The sequence below is a fragment of the Diachasma alloeum genome, unplaced genomic scaffold (assembly GCF_001412515.2).
Source record: "Diachasma alloeum isolate Michigan unplaced genomic scaffold, Dall2.0 Dall_scaffold_00338, whole genome shotgun sequence".
NCBI classification, from domain to species: domain Eukaryota; kingdom Metazoa; phylum Arthropoda; class Insecta; order Hymenoptera; family Braconidae; genus Diachasma; species Diachasma alloeum.
In genome coordinates, this window is record NW_021680477.1 from 744,984 (window position 1) to 764,971 (window position 19,988).

General features: G+C 34.5%; 1 protein-coding gene across 2 annotated transcripts in view; it reads left to right on the forward strand.

Moving 5' to 3' along the window:
* Positions 1–19,988, forward strand: part of LOC107040564 (metabotropic glutamate receptor 6) — a 48,072-nt gene that overhangs the window by 14,456 nt on the left and 13,628 nt on the right. Inside the window, exons 2-14 of one of the 2 annotated variants that reach the window (XM_015260692.1) lie at positions 3,655–3,853; positions 5,082–5,241; positions 5,755–5,891; positions 7,658–7,806; positions 8,913–9,109; positions 10,305–10,621; positions 11,920–12,142; positions 12,234–12,356; positions 14,561–14,893; positions 16,055–16,537; positions 17,272–17,604; positions 18,500–18,580; positions 18,657–18,769. In XM_015260692.1, the coding sequence (XP_015116178.1) occupies positions 3,695–3,853; positions 5,082–5,241; positions 5,755–5,891; positions 7,658–7,806; positions 8,913–9,109; positions 10,305–10,621; positions 11,920–12,142; positions 12,234–12,356; positions 14,561–14,893; positions 16,055–16,537; positions 17,272–17,604; positions 18,500–18,580; positions 18,657–18,748 (2,787 nt within the window). In that variant the 5' untranslated portion in view covers positions 3,655–3,694 and the 3' untranslated portion in view covers positions 18,749–18,769. The remainder of the gene's footprint in view (positions 1–3,654; positions 3,854–5,081; positions 5,242–5,754; positions 5,892–7,657; positions 7,807–8,912; positions 9,110–10,304; positions 10,622–11,919; positions 12,143–12,233; positions 12,357–14,560; positions 14,894–16,054; positions 16,538–17,271; positions 17,605–18,499; positions 18,581–18,656; positions 18,770–19,988) is intronic. The other variant, XM_015260694.1, reaches the window with a different exon arrangement.

Sequence of the window (19,988 nt, forward strand, 5' to 3'; positions counted from 1 at the left end):
ATCTATTGTACGACAATCATTTGATCTGAGAGAACTCCATAGGTTTATACCATAGAAAGAATACATTGACGAGGAAAGAATATTTTTTTCCCAAAAAAAATTGTCCCCTCGAAATTATTTAGTTTTGCCAATAACACAGTTATCGGCAAGAAAATTGTAGTTTCCTCTTGAAATTATCATTTGTTCCATGGAAATTATAAGTGTTTATTGGACAAAGATATACACTACTCAATAACATTCACTTGATAAAACCGGAGCCTCATAAAATTCTCTGTAGAACGAATGTATTTACCCGAAAGACATATAAATGTCTCACGAGAGCAATTACCACTGCGAAAATTATCATGTTTTGGCGGAAACTTTTTTTTTGTCCACAAGTAAATGGATTCAACACGACAAAAGATCTCTTCAGGGGAACATATAATTTTTCGGCAGAACTAATTTATTCTCCCAGTGAAAATTCCTGGGAACTGGAACTTGCGGAATTGCTGGAATCCAGCGCTTTTTGTCTCTGGATTTGAGTGCCCCGGTCCACAGACATCCCGAGACTGCTACTGGAAACCGCAAACTTTTTCTCCCTGCGATCATAATTAGAACCCCATGAGGAATAATGTGGTCTCGAGATGCAGGAATAGCCTCGCCCACTTGTTCATCATGTAGAATTTATTCAAAGTGTTAATTATAGAATCCAATTTGGGTAATGGAGAAGTGTACGGGCGCATGCATCGTATATTAACATCTCGCTGAGAACATGCGCTCGGTTATCGCGGCAATACACATACTGTAATGCTACACCCGAGCTATTATTTCTGCCTTTTAGGCGCGTTTAATTCTCACTGCGGGCCGATTCCACTCTCTGGGTTCTCGAGAGGTGCCTGCCCGGGGCGAGATACTCGTGTACTTCAGTTTTATATCAGGAGTTGAGGGAAAGAGCGATGTGGAAATTCTTATGGGAATTTAATTAATATGGATAATTTAGTATTTAATGAATTGAACAAAGTGAAATGATAATAGAGAAATAATTATATATTAATTTTTTCATTCTCAAATTCACTTTAAAAATCATTCATTCATTGGATTATTAAATATTGTTTTTTTTCAATCTATTATACTACGTTATGCTATTTATTTAATGGCCAGTTCTTCATTTTTATTTAAAAAAATGCCAACATCATGAAATAAAATAATAACAAAAATAAAAATACATGGACTTTTTCAATTTCAAATTCATTTTAAAAATCATTCATTCATTTAATTTGATTTTCAAATTAAAGAAAAAAAATTTCTATTGAAGTATTAAATATTTGTTGTTTTATAATTTATTATGTTATATTATTCTATTGCTCCAATCGATAGTTTTTAATTTTAATAAACAAAAGTTCAACGTCACGAAATAAAACGTGAATTTATTTAATAAAATTGAAATGATAATAGAGAATTAATTATTTATTAATTTTTTCATTCTCAAATTCATTTTAGAAATCATTCATTCATTTAATTTGACTTTCAAATTAAAGAAAAAAATGTTCTATTGAAGTATTAAATATTTGTTATTTTATAATTTATTATGTTATATTATTCTACTGCTCAAATCGATAGTTTTTAATTTTAATAAACAAAAGTTCAACATCACGAAATAAAACGTGAATTTATTTAATAAAATTGTTCTTTCCTCATTTCAATTCACTGTACCTCGTGGAATAAGTGAGCAAAAGTATTCTGAGGCATGAAAAACTTTTCAGCTTGCAACCGACAAACAGCACTTCAATGTGGCATATTCCCTTCGAGTGGTTCTGAAAGAGGACTAGTTCAATTACAACTTGAAATACGACAAGTTTCTTCCCTCTCAATTGAAAGAAATAATGTTTCCCCAACTTTCTCATTTGCATGGGAGTATATCAGGTGAAACATTCATTTCCACTCTCTGTTTGTTAAAATCTTTTTGTGAATTCATGCAGCAAGGAGAAAAAACTCGTTTAGTTTATGAGTGGAAGCGCCCGGGGGGTTCATGTCCGCAACGAAATTTATAATCTAAATACTCAGAACTATATTTTCAACATCTCCAAATGTCTATTTTTGCGGGTCGACGGAGCCTCAATTTTTGTAATTTTCGTATGCAAAAAATTCTTGTACACGGAGAGAAATTTTGGATAAAAATTATCCTACCGTTCTATAAAAGTGTATCATGAGTCATCGTTTCCTCATTTTCATCCCGAAATTTAGTAAAAATTAATATATGATGATCAAATTTTATTCTACGTCAGAGAAATTTTATCCTGATAAAAATAAAAATGACTGTACCGGTAGGGTGAAATTTATTATGCGTCAGTAAAATTTCTCTAATGTAAAATAAAATCAGATCATCATATAGTAAATTTTACTAAATTTCGGGATAGAAATGAGGAAACGATGACTCATGATACAGTTTTATAGAACGGTAGGATAATTTTTATCAAATATTTCTCTCATTTTTGCGCTGATGAAACAAAAAATCATGAAACATTTGAACCCAATATCACCCCAATTTCCTTGACAAATGAGATCAATACATCGTTAATGATATCCTCAATGCATGCGCATCGATAATGTAATTAGCCCTTGGTGTGCTTGAATCCCACCGGCTCGAGGGACAACAGAGCCAGCGGCGGCTGTAGAAATGAGGTATTATGGATAGAACGAGGATAGTTTACAGCCACCGAGTATAAACGGGAGACACATAACGGGATGGCATCCTGACGCTCATTGTTCAAAGACAATTTAGCCCTCATTACCTTGGTGATTAAAGCGCTCCATCGGCGGAGAATCCACAGCCACTGGAGTGACAAAGGGGGCGAGAGAGCTCTGCCGGGGGTCAGAGGGCATTACATGAGAATCGTGTTATTATCTTGACCTACGTTTTGTCATTAATTTATAATGAGTCATTCTCTAAAGTTATTATCCAGGCAAATTTATGTTCCAATAAATAAAAACTGTTTGAATCGAATGAAACTCTATTCAAAAATTTTTCTAGCCCAAGTTTTTGTTGCTAATTAATATATTTATAGATTTATTTCAGTGAAAATGCATCAATTATGTGGAATAATAATTTTTTCTATCAAATAAATCCAAGTGAATAAGAGATTTTTACATGTTTATCAATTATAAATTATAAACCAATTTAGGATCATAAATTACTAACAATTATCAATAAATTATTCATCAATTATAATAATAAATTAATTTTTGCATTAATAAAATTTTAATTAACAAAGTAATTAAAAAGTCAATTTGCCATCGTTAATTAATAGTATTTATTACTCAATTATCGATTATTCATCTTGATAAATTAATAAATTCCCTTTTCCCATTGATGAAATTAATTTGAAATGTACAGAACACTTGGGGTAAAAAATGTGTCATTGTATTAGATATCTTGAATGGATTTATTCTCAAAAAAAAAATTCCTTGAATTAGTAATAATATCAAAGTAGGACATCCAGAAGACCGACTATCTGCACTTTAGACTTTCCTCCAAGCAGTGAGAATCGATATCCCATTGTTTTATGCCACGAGAGTGGAGCGCACTCTTCCCCATTCTGATTCAATAATCCCCTGATTTTATTTATTTATACTGGAGTAACTCGTTTGCTCATTCGTTCCTCCTTCTTTGTGCAGGTCTTGGCGCCGGAGTCGGTGGGACGGTGGATTGGAGAGAATGAGGACTTTATACTCGATTGGCTTGATCCTTCTTGCTACCGGGATCGCTCTAGCCCACGCGAAATTGTACGTGAATGTTACGGGTGATATTACCCTCGGGGCACTGTTTCCGGTTCACAGGAAGGGGAGCAACGGCGAAAGCTGCGGGAAAATTCAGGTAAAGGTTTTGGCTCATCGTCGGCAGAGAGCGAAATTCCGTTCTAGGTCTTTTTGAATCGGTATCGAGGGATTTTTATTTCTTGATTTATTCGTCCATTCGATCATCAACCGATTGAACAGTGAATTTTCCTGTTGACTCGTTCTATTTTCTTCTATTTTCAAAAAATGTAATTTCTTTTTATAGTATATGAAAGTATAGGGTACCCCCATGTGACCCACATATGACCCTCATGATCCTTATTCTGATCCTTGGAACCCTTAATCTGACCCTTTTTAGACCCTCACGACCGTTAATCAGATCCTTGTGGCCCTTACTCTGACCCTCGCGACCCTTATTCAGACCCTCATGGCCCTCATAACCCTTATTATGACCCTCGTGATCCTTATTCTGACTCTCTTGGCCATTATTTTGACCCCCGTGATCTTTATGACCTTTATTCTGATCGTTGGGACCCTTAATCTGACCCTCATGGCCCTTTTTAGACCCTCATTACCCTTTTTAGACCCTCATGACCCTTAATCTGATCCCTGTGACCCTCAATCTGACCCTCATGACCCTTATGATGCATATTTTAACCCCCGTGGCCCTTATTTTGACCCTTATGCCCCTTATTCTGACCCTATTACTATACCATGCTAATGCAATACTACGTTTTCATTTTGTTGTCAATTTTGTTTTTTCGTCCTAAAATTTTTATTTTTTTTTATTGCTTCCGAATGAGAGCTTTGTAATCCTTCAAATTTAAGTTTTGGTTTTTGTGTGTTATATCGACTTAGGAAAATCCAAAAAGTCCTAAAATCTAATTTTTAGACCTCGTCCGCACATTTTGCTCAGCGATTATCATTCGGACGGTAAAATTTCAGAAATTTTGTCGACAATCTTTCCTCAACTTTGTTCTCCATGAAAAAAATACAATGAAATTCAACGAATTTCCGATCCACCTTTAAAAGAGCAAAAGCTCCAAAAGGTCACGAAATACAGGATCTTGAGAGCTTGTCAGACGCCAATGTTGGTCACAATTTCCCGAGCCACTTGACTCGCACAAGAACCGAGGGATGCACCCTCGAATTGCCGAATCTGGCTCGGGTCCAGCTGGCCGAGCGGAGAGCAGCAAAAAATTACGGAATATCTGCACTGAGGAAAAGTCAATCGATTCGTTCCGCAACACGCACCATTCAGCTTTCTCCATTTCCCTCAGTACGAATTCGTGTTTTTCTTATTTCAGTGGGAGGATGGGATTCAGCCCCTCGAGGCGATGCTGTACACAGTCAAGCAGATAAACAAGGATCCAAAGCTTTTGCCTGGAATTAAACTCGGAGTACTCGCGTTTGACTCTTGCGATAATGCTAATTACGCACTTGAGCAGGCACTTAATTTTGTTAAAGGTGAGTTGTTCAGTCGAAACATCAGAAATCGCCCCCAAACTTCCCAATTAACCGGCGACGGTGGCCGAAGCGGTTAAATTGCTCGGCCGGACGGCAGGACCCGTGCGGCGCGGGTTCGAGTCCGGCTTGGGGCAATTGCAATTTTTAATCTTTCGGAAACCGTCGAACGGAAGTCTGGACACCGAGAATCATCGGAGAAGTGTTAGGGAAACATTCTCCGATGAAGCTCGGTCGATGGACGCCGGTGTCGACCAAGGTTTCCCATGGTTTCCTTTGATCACCAGAAGAGTCTGTACATGGGGTACAGCTCCTGGGGTACAATGCGACACGGTTGGAGAGTAAGTCGGCCCATGAAACCGCAAAACATGTAAAAACCCGAATAGGGTATATGATAGCAAAAAAAAAAAAAAAAAAAAAAAAAAAAAAAAAACTTCCCAATTAACAATTCGCATTCTCCGCAACATCCGCGCAACCCATTAAAACCCTTTAAAATTCTCCCGGCTTGATCCACAGGTTTCATAGCTCACGTCAATGAATTCCACGAGCAGGAATTTCAGTGCTCAGACGGAAGTATCCCAAGATTCCTGGGTGGGGGTTTCGACAAAGTCGTTGCGGTGCTCGCAGCGCAGTCGAGTTCCGTAACACTGCAGGTGAGTACATACAAAGTGAAACAAAAATCCGATAAAGTATTCCAGTGTAGATGGATCAAAAGCCACATGCCCTCGAACGTCGAATTATCCCTCGTCAGTGAAATTTCTCTGGGACCTTTTTCCCGCTGCGCCCTGCGGCGTAAACAATCTCGTCAAAGGGTGGCGCATTGAACGCTGCGGAGGCCTCGATGACGCCTGGCGCCGACACAAAAACAGTCGGGGATTTTTCGATATTTCTCGCCTCTTTCGCGACTAATTAAGCAGCAATTAACCTTGTCAACGGATCGAGACCATTTTTATTGTATTGTTGAGGGAAATGACGGGAGTTTTTGTTGAAGAAAACGGAAGGTTTTCCGGAGGATTAATTTATTTTATAACAATCATATTTTTTCGCGGCAAATGAATTTAACGCGATTATTTATTTTTATGAATAAACAAAATTTTAATGAAGGAGGAATTAAACTTGTCAACGTATCCAGACAAAATACGATGGGATTTAATTATTTATTTACCTATTTATTTATTCATTTTACTATTCATTTATTAAATGAATAAATAGATGAATAATATATTATATTAAATTGTATTATATTTATTTATGTAATAAATAAATAGTAAATTTGATGAATAAATAAATGAGTAAATTAATATTTTCTGTTCTGAAAAAATTTCTGATGCGTAACAAATTCAATACAATTATTTATTTTTATGAAAAAACACCTTCAATTAAGGAGTAATTAACCTTGTCAACGGGTCGAGACTCTTTTTATTGAATTACTCCATTGGCTAAATCGAATTGACGACATCTCGAGGGGAAAAAGGGGTCGCCGGTGGCCAACGGAACAGAACAGAACAAAACATTCGCGAAACTCAATAACACACATATTGACTTAGGAACCTTTCAGGGCGGACATTCAATTTATCCCACACACAGCGGTTTTTACGGAACATTCGCTAGTGCTACTGATGGCAGAAGGCAATTTATCGACAAACCAGAAGCAATATTTTGAAACGATAAATAAAGCAGCGAATAATCAGTTTAAAAGTAACGACGAATTGGACTTTTTTTTAAAATAAAAACAAATGTTTGTTTGATCCAAATAAAGACTTCATTAGTGACGAATGAAATGGTAAAATAGTTCTTTATTCAGATTAAATTATTTATTTATTCGTTTCTAGTCGATTATTCACTTGGAATTAATTTATTTTTCAGGTATTTTATGTAATAGAAATATCTTCGAGGGAATGAATACATGAATTTATCAATTTTCAGTTGAAAAATATTGTTGAAACACAATTTTGCTTCAATAAAAATTAATATTAACAACCATAATCTTTTCTTTTGAATTGAATAAATGTGTTTATATAATTTGATTTTGTTTCATTTTTTCCTCAATTAAACTTTATATTTATTTACGTTTTTATTCACAGGGAATCAATAGTTCTTCAGTACAAAGAAATGTTCTCTCAATCGAATAAACATTTCAACAGTTATTGTTTAAATAGTGAAGAAGAGAACGAATTTATTAATATATAATAATCCTTCATTGGGAATTAATGAATTATTCATTTCATGTAATTAGAGCATTTTCATAAAAATATATATAAGTTTATCAATTCCTGATATTGTTGAAATCAATCGGAGAAAAAGGGAAAAATGAGAAATGCTAAATAGAGAGTTTTATGTCATTTAAATCGGTCATATCTCTCAAGTTTGAATTAAATTCCAATGAATAATGTCAACTTGTTCCACATATAAATCCCAGGTAGCCTCAATGCTCCGGCTATTTACCGTGCCTCAAGTATCTTACATGGCAACAACCCCGTCGCTCAGTAACAAGGAGCGATATCCGCATTTCTACAGGACTGTGCCGAGTGACGTCAACCAGGCCCACGCGATGCTAGAAATATTGAAGTGAGTTTTTCTATTCTCGGTCTTTAAACTCTCGGTATTTAAACCCATTGAATGAAGATCACCGATTTCATAACTTTGAAAACAATGTGTTTGACACATTAACATCTAAATTTCGATAAATGTGGACCTCCGCATGACAAGGGACCACTTTGTCTTTGTGTTATGTATACTCTGATAATATTGATAACATTCCGTACATTTTGAGCCGAAAATGATCTTCATGGGGTCAAAAATGACGTCGTTGGAGAAGAGGGAAAAAACAATTTAAGGGTGCCAAGTGAATTTGGCGATGACCTTGAAAATTGACATTCACCAACAAAGTTATAATTTTTTTAATTAATAGTATTAGACAGACGGTGAACGTCGGTGATAATTTTAAAATTTTAGAATTTATGGATATCGAGAAATTAAATAAACAAAATCAGTCTTATACGCGGCCTCTTATGGAGTTTTGATTAAATTGAACGTTTCAACCCCCTAGGAACTCAAGAAAAATTTGAAAAAATTTGAAGATATGGGGAATGATGTGTTCAATGTGATGGCGACAAAAAACAATGGGGTACCGGGGTGAATAAGAGAGATATTTCAACCCGCCGTACCCATTTGATCCCATGCTTTCTCGAGGTTCGTCACGCGAAATAGAGGATTTTCCGCATTTATTTTCTCGATGTCTAGTTCCGGTTGCGGGTTTGAAATTTCGTCGGATGGATGAATACATATTTCTCCAATGATGGAGGGAAAGAAAAAATTTTTTTTGAATCTTTTTTCAAATTTACTTGGCACCCTTAACATTGGTGCAAATGGGAGTTGCTGAGACAAAAAGTTGAGATATCTCGGAAACTAGAATCGACAAAGTGGTCCTCTTTTATGTGGACGTCCACAAATATTTATTAATTATATATTAAAAATTAGAAAATACTTATAATATTTTTAATTCGATGAATACATCATTTATCATAAATAAATAACATTGATAATAATAGAAAAATGATAATTTTATGATCATCATCTTTATTATTTCATTCGTTAAGTTCATTTTTAAAGAAAATGAATAAATGAGGGAATAATACAATAAATAGATTATCCCGATGAATAATTTTCCCCAGACGATTCCAGTGGACTTACGTATCAGCGGTTTACTCGGACACAGAATATGGCAATCGCGGATACGAGACACTGGTATCCCTCGCGAATAACTATTCAATCTGCTTCAGCGCACCACAGAGAATAGACAAGGAGCGTTTTGTCGATGAGGACTACGACAATGTCATTCGTACAATCGCGAACAAGACTGAAGTTAGAGGTAACGTTTTCAATCAATTTGAACTTATTCCTCCCTCCTTTGTCCCCAATTCTCCCTGACCCATTGTTCACAGTGGGTTTTACCCCTTTTGTTCAGCACTGACACCTAAAGTTTGGGGGAGAGTTTCAAACTGTTGCTGGGATATTCAGATGGAATATTCATTTAGAATAAGTCTGAGAAGTTGGAAAACGTATTCGGGGTTTACGTGGGATGAACGATTTGTTTTGTTATGGATAGATTGAATTCTGAGGGGAATTAGGGGAGGGTGGGGCAAAACGGCCCCCCTTCAATTGTCAATAACTTGTGAATGACATTGTGAAAATTCCCAGTTTCAACTTCATTTTGAAGATAATTTTTCATTCTTCAAAACGAGCTCTAACTCATCCCAATCGGATTATTGAATCGGAAAATATTGACGATTGAAGGGGGACCGTTTTGCCCCATCCTCCCCTATTAATTTATAATTGCGGGTTTTTGAGCGGTTCGTGGATGAAATGTATCGAACTTTCTACTACCTTTTGGGAGATTTTTTCGGGAAATTTCGCAATTCATTCGCGTGTTTTTTCTTCCGATTGGAAATTTCAATTTTCTTTTTTTGAATTCTAATTTTGGCCTCAAGAGTTCAAATATGCAAATATGCTATTTTTAGATTATGTACAGATGGATGAATATGTATGTGTAAATGTGAAAAAATAATCTGTGTACTGAGAAAATAATTGTTTGAATGAATCCAATTGTGATTTAAAATAGTCTTCCCAATGCCATCTTGATTGAGTTTGTCATGAGATTGATTGCATCATCTGTTGTTCAAAAAAATTATTTTGGCAATGACAATGTTGGCTGCCAATGTTGGGGCAATGTCGGGCCAATGTTGAATTTACCGAATCATATAATTAAATTTAAAACCCATCGTCATAACAATTCCCTTCGAAACCAAATTGTTAATTTATTAGCAAAAATATATTGACTACGCTATAACAAAAGCACTTTCTGACTTGTTTCAATGGAAATGTTCTACTGCGTATCATCGAAAATAAAGAAATTTTTTGTTAAAAAATTTGATTTCCAAAACAATTATTTCTTATGAATGAAAAAGCTTCAAATTTCTTCATTCAATTTAATTGATTTCCTTATTCTATTATTGAATGCTCAACGCCTCATAGATCAATTAGTTGATAGAAAAATTAATCTGCAGTCGTTGTGATCTTCTCCGAGAGGAGTACAACCCTCCGCGTGCTGGAGGCAGCGAGAAGACTGGGCCTTGGCACCAGATTCGTTTGGATCGGCAGTGACGCATGGTCCAACACAAACCACCGTGAATTTCTCAATCCCTGGAATCGCAATAAGTACGAGGAAATGGTACTTGAGGGGGCTCTCGCAGTACAGCCATTGTCGAGAAATCTCGGGGGCTTCGATGACTACTTCAAGAATCTATCGCTCAGCCATGAAAAGATTAATCCCTGGTTTCGGGAGTTCTGGGAGAACTATCACAGATGCGGAAAATCTGGAAATGTGAGTCACTGGGTCAAATTGAAAATGTCGTTGTCGATTCGATAATAAATCTCTTATTTATTTTGGATAATTTGAATGAAAGACGACCCACCGCCCTTTTAAATTCTAATATTGCCCAAGATTTTTGGTTTAAAATAGTCATTTTCCAACGCAACATGATTATTATAATTGAAAACTAATCGGACTCGCCTGGGAATGACTCGATTGGAGAAACACGATTTTAAAGAAATAAATGCTTCTCTCAAATTACTGAATATTTGGCAAAAATATATTTTTTTCTCAGTGCAATGTCCTGCTCTCGCAAATTATAAATTGTACAGTGGGACGCAGGGACGAAGAAATATTGAATATTCGAAAATATTCAATGACAGAATTAAATTGTAAATGAAGACGTTTATAACTTCATTAATTTATACCATGTTTTTTTAACATTTTTCTTTTTAATTTTCGTCTTCACAATTAGATTAATTCAATTTCATTCATTATTATTGTTATGATATATTTTTTTGTTCACTATCGCCCTTAGAGTCCGAAATATTCCTCAAAAAGTCAACTAGGAGTTTAGTCGACTTAAGGGGAGACTACTATGAGTTTTAAAAGTCGTGGGTTATTGGAGTGAGACTTTTCATACGTTGAAGATCGGTTATATAGATCTGAAAACAAATAATTAGTGCAAAAAAATTTTTTTTTATTGTTCGTTTGCCCGAAAACGCTTAAAATGTCAAAAACAGTCCAGGGCCTCCAATTTTTGAGCTACGAAGGATTTTTTTTTTCAAAATTTTCGGAAAAATATGTGGAATAACAATTACGAGCTAGTTTTTTTTTAATTCGCCTCTTAGGCTAAATTTTTTTTGTATTTTTTACACAAATAGTGAATTTTTTTATAGAAAAAAACCGAAATCAGCTGTGTAGGAGTCGAATTCGAAAAAACTGGCTCGTAATTGTTGTTTCACACATTTTTCCGAAAATTTTGAAAAAAAAATCTTTTGAAGCTCAAAAATTGGAGGCCCTGAACTGTTTTTATCATTTTAAGCGTTTGCGGGCAAACGACCAATAAAAAAAATTTTTTTTTCGCTAATTATTCGTTTTTAGATTTATATAATCGATCTTCAACGTATGAAAAGTCTCACTCCAATAGCCCACGATTTTAAAAACTCATAGTAGCCTCCCCTTAAAGGATAATAATAATTCTGCCATTGATTATTTCCGAATAATACCGAATATTAACGTAAAACGTTTGAATAACTTTGGAAATTCTCAATTAACCCAAAACGATGTCATTTCATTGTCAACCTCAGGGGACATCCTGCAACGATCCGTCACTGAAAATGAATTCTGAAACTGGTTACAAGCAGCAAAAGTTCCTCCACTTCGTACGTGATGCTGTGTATGCTGTAGCGCATGCACTCCACGACATGCAGGTAAATGTGTGCGGTGAGCATTATGAGGGTATGTGCGAGGGGATGAGACACATTGATGGTGAGACTCTTTCGAGATACTTGAATACGGTCACGTTTAAAGGTGAGAGTGCTTTACACTGATTATTTCAAACACTCGAGGGCACTCGAACAAACATTTTCGTAATGACGATTGTATTTTAATGTGGTTGCAGATGAGGCGGGCAATCCATTCAGATTTGTTAACAATGTCGATGGCCCATTGAGGTATACCATTTTGAATTATCAGAAGGGGGACGACGGGACTTATCGGTGGCACGTCGTGGGTAATTACACACGTGAGTTGAGGAAATGGTGATGTTAGAATTAAGGATATCCAATACTTTGGCGATTTAAAGTAGCTCTACCCTTACGGTAAATTCAAAGATTATTGAAAACTGCAAAAAAATTGCAGAAAACTCGATTAGATTCGGAATTCTAATTTTTTTCTCAATTTGGTTGTCGTTTTGGTTTTCCAAAGACGAAATGTTTAAAAATCAGGATTTAACCCAATGTCTTATGTGAATCAAAGATTAAAATCTGATTTTTTATTCATTAGATGTGGAAAAATCAAGAATTTTTTTGACACCTCATAAAAAATAATCCACCGTTTTGCAAACAAGTTTTATTATTTATTTATAAGGAGGAAATGTTTAAAAAAATATCAATATTTTGCGAAATTTAGTTTAGATAATACTGACTGGGTATGAATTTGAAGGGGAAGGAAACACGCGCAAAAAATTTATTGGGGAAACCTAGCGAATTCGATAGAAAATATTTAATGAAAACTATTTTATTAAAAAATTCACTAGAATTTCATCTTTTTACTTTGATACAAAAATTTAATTCTCCTTAATATTTAGACAGAAATTTATTTCTGTTCCGGAAATTTCAGACATTTCACTGCAGGAAATGTTAGATTGTAATCGTGAAGTCATTAATATTCCCAGTGTCCAAGAAAAGATGTGAAGAATGGAGGTAACAGAGTGGAAGGAACGGAAAAAAAGTAATTACGGAGACAAACGATTCGAAGCGCGAGGGAAAATTGAATACAGGAGAGAACTATCAATATTCAAGGTCCAATAACTCGAGTATTGGAGAAAAATCGTGGAAAATCCATATGTACGACTCCAGTACTTTAATCGATTTTTCCTCGGGAATTTCTTCTCATGAATTTTAATTAAATGTCAGAGCTTTTCAGGGGAATCAACTTCTGACTGCTTCACCTGGCGTTTTCTAATTACTTTATAATTCAAGTTACTTCGCGATTGAATTCGATTTTGCATTTTCAATTATGGAAGACGTTGATGTGATTGATTGCCGAGGTAGAAATTGTTTCATTTGAACATACGTAATTTCCGAACACGAAAGATGAGATGATTCAATGAATTATGGATCTTATCACTTTGAGACGGACATCGGCATAATCATAAATTTTGATTAAAGTTGAGTTTCAGATAAGTCAATTGTTAGTATTACTCACCAATTTTTTAATTATTGAATTAATCATCAATTTCAATATTCAAATTCCGAATTATTTTATCAACCAATAATTGCATTCGCAAGATTGACGATTATTTCGCAAATCGAAAAATATTTTTATGACATTGAGAAATATTTACTGAATAGTTAATTGACAATTTTATATTGTCAATTATTTAGTTAATAATCAATTGAAAAAAAAAATTAGTCAACAATTATTATATTATTTTTTTAATTTCAATGAAGATGAATAAATCTTAATTACTGTAAGGTGCAACTTCTCATAATATTACTAAATTAATGATTGACGCCGATCTATGCCCTGAGCAGCTGCATTCTGCGAATTCGTTGGAAAATTCTATGGAATTTCTATTGAACTTTGTATCATTTTTCGGCCGATTCTATTGAAATCTTCGATATAAAATTAAATTTTGAAGTTAAATTTTTAAAAAGTCAATTGTTATTACTACTCACCATTTTTTTAATTATTAAATTAATCATAAAATTAAATATTCGAATTCCGAATTATTTTATCAATCAATAATTGAGTTCGGAAGATTGACGATTATTTCGTTAGTAGAAAAACACTTGTATGACATTTAAAAAAATTTACTCAATACTTGGTTGACAATTCCATATTGTCAATTATTTATTTAATAGTCAATAGAAAAAAAAATTAATCAACAATTATTATATGATTTTTAAATTTCAATGAAGATAAGTAAATCTTATTCCAGATTTTTTTTTGATTTTCTTGAGGAAAAGAACAGAAAAATAGAGTGAAAAAGAACTTAGAAAATTTGATCCGGAGAAATTCTCCAGAAAATATCTCAATGGAATGAGTTGCATAGAAAAATCTAATTCTATTAAATTTTTCTATAGACTAATTCCTATTGAACATTTCAATAGAAATCCGATACAATATTCCAGCGAATACGCTACATTTTTCTATTAAATTTTTTCATGCGCGAAATTATCCACAAATCAGTATTACCATAATCCCCATTCCCTCTCCCCCCAGAAAGCGACAGTGGCGAGCCGATTCTCCACATAAACTCAACCCTCATGAAGTACCGTAGCCAGGGTGCACTAGGCCGCAAGTTCTTCCCGAACTCCACATGTTCAGAGACCTGTCTTCCCAATCAAGTGAAAGTTCGTGAGAAGGTCGATCCCTGCTGCTGGAGATGCAGAAACTGCGGTCTGTACCAATGGAAGGTCGACGGTCACAGGTGTGAGGACTGCGAGTGGGGCACAAGACCGACTAGCGACAGAAAACTTTGCGCACCCATTGAGGAGGACTTCATCGATTACTCGAGTCCTTGGGCGGTAGGGACGATGGCAGTGGCCAGCTGTGGTAATAAGACGCTTTATTCCCTCGTACATAAAGTTTGACATAATAAAAACTCGAATGTTTATGGTTGCCTGTCGTGAAATGTTTTTATTCGTTTCATTAGAACGTAAAAAAGTCATTTCAATGTTTGAATATTTCTTTATTTAAAATCTTTCAGCCTTTTATAAGTAATTATTCGTTGATTGAGCTTTCGTTCTCATTATTTTCATTGTTTTATAAATAAATAAATAAATAAATGAATAAGTGGATAAATGAATAAATAAACAAATAGAAAAATAAAATGAATTATCTCTCTAGATTATAAAAATCCAAATCGACTTCTGGTAGTGAAAATTTGGTACTCAAAATTAGAACTGCAAAATCAAAGATCACAAGGGTCATGAAGGTCAAAATATGGGGCATGAGGGTCAGAATAAGCGTCTCGAGGGTCATAATAAGTCAGATTAAGGGTCATATGGGTCAAATGAAGAATCACAAGGCTCACAAGGGTCAGATTAAAGGTTCAAATAAGGGTAATAAAGGTCAGATTAAATGTCTAAATAAGAGAGTCTCAAGGGTCAGGGTAAGGGCCCAAGTAAGGGTCATGAGGGTCAAAAACCAAGGTTCAGAAACTAAGGGCTACAAGGGTCCTAATAAGGGTCATAAGAGGGATCACGAGGGTTATAATGAGGGTCAGATCCAAATAAGGATCATAAAGGTCAGATTGAAGGTCCAAATAAGGATCACAAGGTCATAGTAAGGGTCGTAATAAGGCACATAATAGGGGTCACGAGGGTTATAATGAGGGTCAGATTAAGAACCCAAAGAAGGGTCGCAAGGGTCAGATTGAGCGTCCAAATGAGGGCCACAAGGGTCGGATTAAGGGTCACACAGGTCAGACTCTCTACATAATAAAAATCCAAATCGACTTCTGGCGATGAAAATTTGGTACTCGATATTAAGACTCCGTAATTACGGGTCAGAAGGGAAGAGGGAAAGTAAGGGTCGCGACGGTCAGATTAAGGGTCACAAGGTTCAGAATGAGGAGCATGGGGGTCATATGTGGGTCATATGGGGGTTGGCGAGCGGGTGAGCAGGGGGTTAATCCCCTAGTGATTATATATTACCATTAACAGAGGTAAATACTATATCTAAAAATCAATAGCTTAAATTTCCATTTCCCAGGAATTCTTCTAACGATATTCGTCCTGTCAGTCTTCTGGATCTACAGTGATACCCCGGTGATAAAAGCCTCTGGCCGTGAGCTATCATCCCTCCTCCTCCTAGGTACCCTAGTATCATTCCTAATGACATTCGCAATCGTCGCTGAACCGACCACCGAGACCTGTGCGATCACTCGTTTCGGAATTGGATTGTGTTACACTCTCTGTTACGCCGCACTGGTCACCAAGACCAACAGGATCCACAGGATCTTCAATAAAAAATGCCACAGTCCTCACAAGCCCAAGTACACCAGCCCGAGGTCACAACTCATCATCACGGGAATTTTAACATTCGTAGAAATTGTTATTAATGGCATTTGGCTGCTGCAAGTTCCACCGGCTATTGCGCATTCCTATCCCACGAGGGATTCGAGACTCAGGATATGCCAGGGGCTGGATGATAGGTCTTATATGGTGGGATTGGTCTATCCTTTTATTTTAATTGGTGAGAATATTTCGAATTTCAGGAAATTGAATTGTTGATTTTTTTTAAAGGAATGCGAATTGAATTTTGAACCTGGTAATTGCATTATTGTGGAAATGAATGAGTGCATGGATTATTTAATTAATCAATCAGTCAATTAAGGAATTATTAATTTATTGATTTAGATCTTACTGGAAAAAAAATTATAATGTGCAATTATTGTGGAACAAAATTTCAAAAAAATGAATTTCAAAATTCGTTTGAATGATTTCTGCAATTGATTTGTCAATTGATGGCAATTAGTGGAAATATTTAACAAAGCGGAATATTTAATATTTTCATGCAAAATCTCATGTGTTCGACTAAATTTTCTAGAGACTGAATAAATAAATGACTAAAATACTCAATCAGTTAATTAATTAATTGATTTCTTGAATAATGAATTATATTAATTGTGCAAATATCCAAAAAGAGATTCATGAAAAAAAGAAATTTTTGATTGAAATATTTAATATTTTCAAGAAAAATTTATTTATTCATTTATTCATTATTTTGTTTATTCATTTGAAAATTGAATACATCAGTGACTAAAATACTCAATCAGTCAATTGATTAATTAAGTAATCCCCTGAATAATGATTTATATCAATTATTCAAATACAAAAAGAAATTCCTTAATAAAATATTTGCAAAAATTAAAACACAAAATTAAAAAAAAAAATCATTCGTCAATTGAGTAAATTTTTTTTTCACAGTCACCTGCACAATATACGCAATTAAAACTCGGAAATGTCCCGAGGGATTCAACGAAACCCGTCACATAGCATTCACGAATTATACAACGATGGTCCTCTGGCTGGCATTTGTACCGCTGTACCTCGCCTCTGCGAATAATTCAATTCGAGTTGTTACACTGGCCCTATCCCTCTCCCTGAGTGGTCTCGTGCAGCTCGGTTGTTCATTCTTCCCGAAAGTTTACATTGTACTGATGAAACCGGAGAAAAATACGAAGGAACTTGTTATGGCACAGCACAGGAGTTCATCGTATTTGGCAACGCCCTCGGCAACACCAATCGTCGTCCTCAATGGTAATCCCTTCTTGTTTCCCACACCATCGAGAAGGCCGTAAAAGTTGGTACAATATTTCACTCATCATACTGTCAATTTTCAATGACAATAACGAATGAAAATATATACTGGGGTATTTGGACACGAAAACTGGTGATTTTTTTCTTCCTTGAAGTTTGGTTTGGGCTGATTTTAATTAATTTAATTTAATGTTATTTCATTTCGTTCAATGACTCATTAACAAAGCCTTGGATTAAAAAATTTTGTTACTTTTAATCTCCAATAAATGTGATTTCTCTCGGGTTTAGAAAACCCTGTGGAAACGAGAAGAAATTAAACGCTTTTACATTTTTTTTTCATCAAATTTCGTATTTTTATTCGCATTTTTTTTTTCATCAAATTTCGTATTCTGATAATTGTAAAGAACAATTAGACGTCTTTATAATTGTTGAATGGTGCTCCAAAATCCCGACTCGAAGAGTTAAATCTCGTGGCATAAATTAGGCGAAAACTTATGAAATTTGGTTTGTTTATGAATTTTTAATTAATCACCAATTTATTTTAATTTAACGACTCAGTAACAAACAGTTGGAGACAAAATTTTTCTTAGTTTTCGTTTCCAAATAATGAGACATCTCTCCAATTAAATGCTTCCAAATTTTTTTTATTTCAATAATTTGTTTTCAAGAAAAATTCTCTAATTAAACTGCAAATAATTCGAAAAATTGTGTTTAATACAGTTAATAACAAAATGTGTTGAATTTTATGATACGTGAAGTCATCCTCAACCTCTCGTCATATTCTAGTACATGAAGGGAACAACTGCACATCATTCTAATCGTCAAATCATACTCTAAAGCTATGGATTAACGAGTTAAACCTCGTGGAAAAAATTATTTTTCGTATGTTCCTCAGGTCATGCCATAAAATCGAGCATGAGGGACAGCCAATCATCCCTGCGGTCTTCAAGAGTAAGCAGTAATGCATCAAATTTCTGTAAATATTACATTGATCATCCTAAATACTATTCCAACGTGTCGAGAAATACGAAACTTCATTTTCATTATTTCAGATAATTTGAAACCTCTCATAATCGACTCAGATAGCGGATCAATGGAAGGGACGACAGAGAACGCGAGCGACTCCGAGATAATCTCATCTTAAAACCCCGAACACTACGACTACGTGAGGGTAGAATAGATATCAATCATCGCGCTGTTGAAAATTTCGAATTGAAATCGTCAATAGAAGTTTCTTGAAACTGAATATTTCGTATTTTCAGGTTTTACAGAAAATTACAATGAAATAGACCTCAATTTTCCAGAAATCTCGAACATTATGTAATGAAATTTTTTAAAAATAATAATAATTGAGTACTTGCATGATTTTTTTTATTAATAGATGCAAATTGTTGAAAAAAATAAAAGACGAGTATTTTTATTCCTACAAATGATGAAAAATACGTGATTTTTTGCGCTAAACGAAACCTGTTGTTCTATTCGTTGACATTTTCCACTGAAAATATGAAACTCATGCCTCGCCTTCAGTTCCAAGGATCTTCTGCTGAAAATCCACGTATGAAGAAATTCAATAGAAAAACTTAGCGAATTCGCTGGAAAATTCGATTGAAATTCTCTAGAAATCCTACTGAGATTCTATTAAAATTTTAGGGAATTGTCGGTAAAATTCCTAATTCATATCTTCAATAGAAGTTTCTTGAAACTGAAGATTTCATATTTTCAGTTCGTACAGGAAATTAAAATGAAATAAACCTCAATTTTCCAGAAATATTGAACTTTATCTCATGAATAATTTCTAAAATGATAATAATTGAGTACTTCCATGATTTTTTTAAATTAATAATGGATGCAAATTATTGAAAAAAAAATAAAAGACGAGTATTTTCATTCCTACAAATGATGAAAAATACGTGATTTTTTCTGTTACAAAAATGAAGCGTTAGATATTATTCACCAGACGATATGATTCAATAAAAAAATTCACCTAATTTCCGATTACAATGAGAAATTATGAAAAATAAAAAAGAGAATCATTTCAAATAACAGTGATTATTTTCAGAATAACAAAAGTCTAGACAATTTCATGAAATTGCAATAAAATTTCTTTCGTAAGTGAAAATGACAATTAACTCTCTGTATTCTGTAAGAATGAACAATTCAATTCATTAAAGTTATAGATGTTGCATTTTGTTTACAATCGAGGCATAATTGAGTTATGAAATGCCGGTAAAACACGTTAATTTTTAAGGATATCAATCGCTAAACGAAACCTGCTGGTCTATTCGTTGACATTTTCCACTGAAAATATGAAACTTACGCCTCGCCTTGAGTTCCCAGAATCTTCTACTAAAAAATCACATGTGAAAAACGTCAATAGAAAAACT